Source organism: Pelophylax lessonae, assembly GCF_965119305.1.
Source record: "Pelophylax lessonae genome assembly, chromosome: 10".
Lineage (NCBI taxonomy): Eukaryota > Metazoa > Chordata > Amphibia > Anura > Ranidae > Pelophylax > Pelophylax lessonae.
This window is the reverse complement of record NC_138777.1, coordinates 217,185,854-217,191,853: the sequence shown is the minus strand read 5'-3', so window position 1 is coordinate 217,191,853 and position 6,000 is coordinate 217,185,854. Positions and strand designations below refer to the sequence as shown.

At 55.5% G+C, this 6,000-nt stretch overlaps 1 protein-coding gene across 1 annotated transcript in view; it reads left to right on the top strand.

Moving 5' to 3' along the window:
- Positions 1–5,756: 5,756 nt before the first annotated feature.
- The window catches only part of TDRD12 (tudor domain containing 12), a 146,052-nt gene continuing 145,808 nt past the window's right edge, over positions 5,757–6,000 (top strand). The window contains exon 1 of the mRNA XM_082271054.1: positions 5,757–5,803. Within this exon, the coding sequence (XP_082127180.1) occupies positions 5,780–5,803 (24 nt within the window). The 5' untranslated portion in view covers positions 5,757–5,779. The remainder of the gene's footprint in view (positions 5,804–6,000) is intronic.

Sequence of the window (6,000 nt, the reverse complement as noted above, 5' to 3'; positions counted from 1 at the left end):
CTCTCCATACAATCAATTCTTAGCTGGTTGCTGCTGAATCGGTCAAGATTCAAACTGTCTATGGCTGGCTTTAGAGTAAGTCTCCTCTTAGATTGTTGTCACCAGAAGGTCTCCCCATTGGAAGAATTCCCCTCTTCTTCTGTTCCTGGTGTAAACTAAAATGTTGGATGTACAATCCCGTTCTGTACAATCCCGTTCTGTCTCTCCGACACCAGGACAGATGGGGTGAATCTTTCCAGTGGGGGATCCAGGCAGCAGTAGAAACTTGGCAGGGGGTCTAACCCTTCCTCATTACTTCCTGCAAACACACCTGTGTTTGGTTGCATTCATTTTTAATGGGCCACAGCTGCAGTGTTGAGATTGCCAATCCCTGTGTAGAACTTCTCTAGGGATTTATGGTCTTTTTTTTTTTTTTTTTTTCTGTGTGTCCCTTCACTTCCTGTCCCAATAACTTTGAAGAAATTGAGCGTTATTCCCTTCAATAGAAATGAAGACTGCACTAAATCAATAAAAATAATCTTTCACTGGGTCCATATTTTCATATGCTTGAGACCTTGTAGTTTGGGGATCACTGGGTGATTTGCCCAAATTCTCCTATCCAGAGCAGAATATTTTTTTCTGTTTCATTCAGCAAAAGAAGCTGAAGGAGGAGCAGCCCGTGCCTTTGCGTCTGGGAGGAGGAGCAGCCCGTGCCTTTGCGCCTGGGAGGAGGAGGAGCAGCCCGTGCCTTTGCGCCTGGGAGGAGGAGGAGCAGCCCGTGCCTTTGCGCCTGGGAGGAGGAGGAGCAGCCCGTGCCTTTGCGCCTGGGAGGAGGAGGAGCAGCCCGTGCCTTTGCGCCTGGGAGGAGGAGGAGCAGCCCGTGCCTTTGCGCCTGGGAGGAGGAGGAGCAGCCCGTGCCTTTGCGTCTGGGAGGAGGAGGAGCAGCCCGTGCCTTTGCGTCTGGGAGGAGGAGCAGCCCGTGCCTTTGTGTCTGGGAGGAGGAGGAGGAGCAGGAGCAGCCCGTGCCTTTGTGTCTGGGAGGAGGAGCAGCCCGTGCCTTTGTGTCTGGGAGGAGGAGCAGCCCGTGCCTTTGCGTCTGGGAGGAGGAGGAGGAGCAGCCCGTGCCTTTGTGTCTGGGAGGAGGAGCAGCCCGTGCCTTTGTGTCTGGGAGGAGGAGCAGCCCGTGCCTTTGCGTCTGGGAGGAGGAGGAGGAGCAGCCCGTGCCTTTGTGTCTGGGAGGAGGAGGAGGAGCAGCCCGTGCCTTTGTGTCTGGGAGGAGGAGCAGCCCGTGCCTTTGTGTCTGGGAGGAGGAGCAGCCCGTGCCTTTGCGTCTGGGAGGAGGAGGAGGAGCAGCCCGTGCCTTTGTGTCTGGGAGGAGGAGGAGGAGCAGCCCATGCCTTTGCGTCTGGGAGGAGGAGCAGCCCGTGCCTTTACGTCTGGGAGGAGGAGCAGCCCGTGCCTTGCGTCTGGGAGGAGGAGCAGCCCATGCCTTTGCGTTTGGGAGGAGGAGGAGCAGCCCGTGCCTTTGCGTCTGGGAGGAGGAGGAGCAGCCCGTGCCTTTGCGGCACGGAGGAGGAGCAGCCCGTGCCTTTGCGTCTGAGAGGAGGAGGAGCAGCCCGTGCCTTTGCGGCACGGAGGAGAAGCACCGGCCGTGCCTTTGCGGCACGGAGGAGGAGCAGCCCTTGCCTTTGCGGCACGGAGGAGGAGCAGCCCTTGCCTTTGCGGCACGGAGGAGGAGCAGCCCGTGCCTTTGCGGCACGGAGGAGGAGCAGCCCGTGCCTTTGCGGCGCTGGGGGGGAAGAGGAGGAGCAGCCCGTGCCTTTGCGGCGCTGGGGGGGAAGAGGAGGAGCAGCCCGTGCCTTTGCGGCGCTGGGGGGGAAGAGGAGGAGCAGCCCGTGCCTTTGCGGCGCTGGGGGGGAAGAGGAGGAGCAGCCCGTGCCTTTGCGGCGCTGGGGGGGAAGAGGAGGAGCAGCCCGTGCCTTTGCGGCGCTGGGGGGGAAGAGGAGGAGCAGCCCGTGCCTTTGCGGCTGGGGGGGAAGAGGAGGAGCAGCCCGTGCCTTTGCGGCTGGGGGGGGGAAGAGGAGGAGCAGCCCGTGCCTTTGTGGCAAGGAGGAGGAGCAGCCCCTGCCTTTGTGGCAAGGAGGAGGAGCAGCCCCTGCCTTTGCAGCAAGGAGGAGCAGCCCCTGCCTTTGTGGCAAGGAGGAGGAGCAGCCCCTGCCTTTGTGGCAAGGAGGAGGAGCAGCCCCTGCCTTTGCGGCTGGGAGGAGGAGCAGCCCTTGCCTTTGCGGCTGGGAGGAGGAGCAGCCCTTGCCTTTGCGGCTGGGAGGAGGAGCAGCCCTTGCCTTTGCGGCTGGGAGGAGGAGCAGCCCTTGCCTTTGCGGCTGGGAGGAGGAGCAGCCCTTGCCTTTGCGGCTGGGAGGAGGAGCAGCCCTTGCCTTTGCGGCTGGGAGGAGGAGCAGCCCGTGCCTTTGCGGCTGGGAGGAGGAGCAGCCCGTGCCTTTGCGGCTGGGAGGAGGAGCAGCCCGTGCCTTTGCGGCTGGGGGGGAAGAGGAGCAGCCCGTGCCATTGCGGCTGGGGGGGGGGGAGGAGGAGGAGCAGCCCGTGCCATTGCGGCTGGGGGGGGGGGAGGAGGAGGAGCAGCCCGTGCCATTGCGGCTGGGGGGGGGGAGGAGGAGGAGCAGCCCGTGCCATTGCGGCTGGGGGGAGGAGGAGGAGGAGCAGCCCGTGCCATTGCGGCTGGGGGGAGGAGGAGGAAGAGCAGCCCGTGCCATTGCGGCTGGGGTGCGGAGGAGGAGGAGCAGCCCGTGCCATTGCGGCTGGGGGGAGGAGGAGCAGCCCGTGCCATTGCGGCTGGGGGGAGGAGGAGGAGCAGCCCGTGCCATTGCGGCAGGGAGGAGGAGGAGAAGGAGCAGCCCGTGCCATTGCGGCAGGGAGGAGGAGGAGAAGGAGCAGCCCGTGCCATTGCGGCAGGGAGGAGGAGGAGAAGGAGCAGCCCGTGCCATTGCGGCAGGGAGGAGGAGGAGAAGGAGCAGCCCCTGCCATTGCGGCAGGGAGGAGGAGGAGAAGGAGCAGCCCGTGCCATTGCGGCAGGGAGGAGGAGGAGAAGGAGCAGCCCGTGCCATTGCGGCAGGGAGGAGGAGGAGAAGGAGCAGCCCGTGCCATTGCGGCAGGGAGGAGGAGGAGAAGGAGCAGCCCGTGCCATTGCGGCAGGGAGGAGGAGGAGAAGGAGCAGCCCGTGCCTTTGCGGCAGGGAGGAGGAGGAGAAGGAGCAGCCTGTGCCTTTGCGGCAGGGAGGAGAAGGAGCAGCCTGTGCCTTTGCGGCAGGGAGGAGGAGCAGCCTTTGCGTCTGGGAGGAGGAGGGGCAGCAGCCTGTTCGTTTGTGGCAGAGAGGAACCTGTATCTTCCGTATCTACCGTGTAGGGAGGAGCGGGTGGCACTCGATTTACACAGGGAGTGCATAGCATTGTTTAAGCTTCTAGTCTGGCAAATCAATACTTGCCTAACTTTTTGTCACTCCTGGCAGCTGAATGTAGCAGCAGGAGAGTGAAAAAACTGTAAGCATATACTTTGGAGGTCTGCTTTAAAGTGGAACTTACATTGCACAGCAGGAAGACCTGCTGTATAAAATGGCAGCCTCCCACCTAAATTACTAAGCCTAACGGAAAACAAAAAGGAAGACCTATTTACCTTCGGTCTCAGTTTTTAGCCTGTTCATCAAGGCGAGGGTGAAATGGCATCCTCAAGATACTCTAGGAATGCTGAGGATCCCGAATCTCATCTGCACGCTTGCATAACCTCATCTTCTATTTTTTTTTTTATTTTCATTCCTCAGTGGGTGGACTACAATATAGGTCCTAGTTGTTGCAGACTGCAAGATCCACTTTGAAGTGACCCTTGTTACTTTGGCCGGTATAGACAACACAGATTCATTTTAAGACGTGAAAAGATGCATGTGTTGCTTTTCTGTTATGTTTCTGCTTCTTTTTTTTTTGTAAGACTTCAAGTAATGATTTAATTTTACATTTTTATATACTCTGCACAGTACCGCTACTCTTTCCTTGTATGCTGGGTCTTATTCTGTATGTATGAATTCTGTACAGTACCACTTCTTTGGTCCAGTATGCTGGGTAATAAATGCAGATTTTGTTACCTACAGAATTATGTGCATTTATTTTTATTTTTTTCTAAAGGTGAACTTCACCTTTAAATCATCTAGAAGTGTTAAATGTGCCTAAGACAGGGCTTGACAAATTTGCTTGGAATCTAGGAGCCAGCTAGGCTATTTTTTTCCCTACGCATGCCGAATGGCGTGCTTCTGTCGGACCGGCTGCCATACACACGGGCCGAACGGTGGCCAGTTTTTATTAAACCGGCTGTTATCCAGCATTCGGCCCATGTGTACTTGGCTTGATGGTGTGATGGGCAGTGGCTCACTAGGGAAGGACATTGCAGCAAGTTGGGGGCGATAAAAGATCCAGTAACTCATTCCACCTTAGGCCCCTTTCACATGTTCCCCTCCGCTAAGCGGAATCCACTTGCTCAGCTTGGATTTTTCCGCTAATCCCTGCTGAGCAGGTGGATGACAGGTCTTGTTCGCTCTGCTATGCAGAGCGAACATGGACACAGTCCCGCTCTCCTAAGGGGCAGTTGGATAGAAATGGACTGGCTGCCCATTTCAATCCGATACCATCTGATTCCATCTGTCAGACGGATGGAAAGTAGGACCACCATCCGTCTGTTTTTGGCCAACAGGATCGGATGGCGGCGGTTGTCAGCGGACATCCGCCCCTCCATAGTGTAGACTGGAGGAACCAATCAGGTCTGCCTGAAAAACTGACAGGCAGACCTGATCGGACAGCCCGTGTGAAAGAGGTCTTCGACTGTGTGGCATGACAGGGAGAAAGTAAAAAAATAATTTTAATGGAATAAAAAAAACTGTTTCCATCTTTGTGGGGTTGTAAATGGAACTGAGGCTGTTCTAACCAGCTGCCCCACACTCCCTGTCCACTCATCGGTAAGGACAGAGCACCAGATCAAGCCCTCAACATCTTCAACCTCCTCTCCGAGCAGTGAGAGCAGGCTGGGGAAACCCTCAGCGCCGCCAGTGACTGCTTGTTGCATCCCCGGCCACCACAGGAGGACGCCAGTTCCCGATGCAAGCATCTTCATACAGCAGGCCGCAAAGACGCGGCCTCGATTACTGGCCGGCGTGGCATCTGAGTTCACGCACCCGCGGGCGGGGTCCACGACACCTGCTGCAGTGTAGCCCTGGCGCCAGGCTGCTAATTCTAGTCGCCAATTCGACCTGGTGCCTGGGGTTTGTTGAGCCCTGGCCTAAAGAAATACCTTGCACATTATTTCTGGAAGTCCTCCTAAAAAAAAAAAAAAAAAATAGCTTCTCAATATGTGAGGGTGCCTAGGCAATCCAGTTCTGTGGTCTCATAGCTGTATATCTGCAGTGTGAGATCTAAGGCACTGCTTCCTCTGACTTAGTAGGAGTTTGGTATGAGGTTTAGTGATGTCTCTACTTTGCTACTCACTGTTCTGCTTGCTCGAGGCTTTGGTGAGAGGAAGCAAAGCCCTGCCTCTACCAAGATGGCCGCCTCTGTATAGAGAGACCGCGCAGAATAGGTCAGGATAAGTCACCAATTGTGAAATAGCAGCTGCAGGGAGACCATAAGCAATACTGGTGACTCTGATCTTGCAGTGTTCAGTTTTAATTTTATATGTATTTGTTTTTCTGTTTTACAGAAGTTTTAAGAAATTTCAGTGAAGTGACTTCAGACATTTGAACTCAAACATGTATGAGTTATCGGTGCTGAAGGTAAGAGTTTTAAAGCACCTTTCCCATTTGAAATATCTTCTTCTTTATACTGTTTGCTGTAAAAAAAAAACAAAAACTCTTTATAGATATAATCTTTCCACAGAGGTTCTGTGATGAGGGTCTGGCAGTGTCCATATTATAACCTCTATACCAGTCATCCTTTACATCTTCCTCTCCTAGCAAATCCTTCTTTTTTT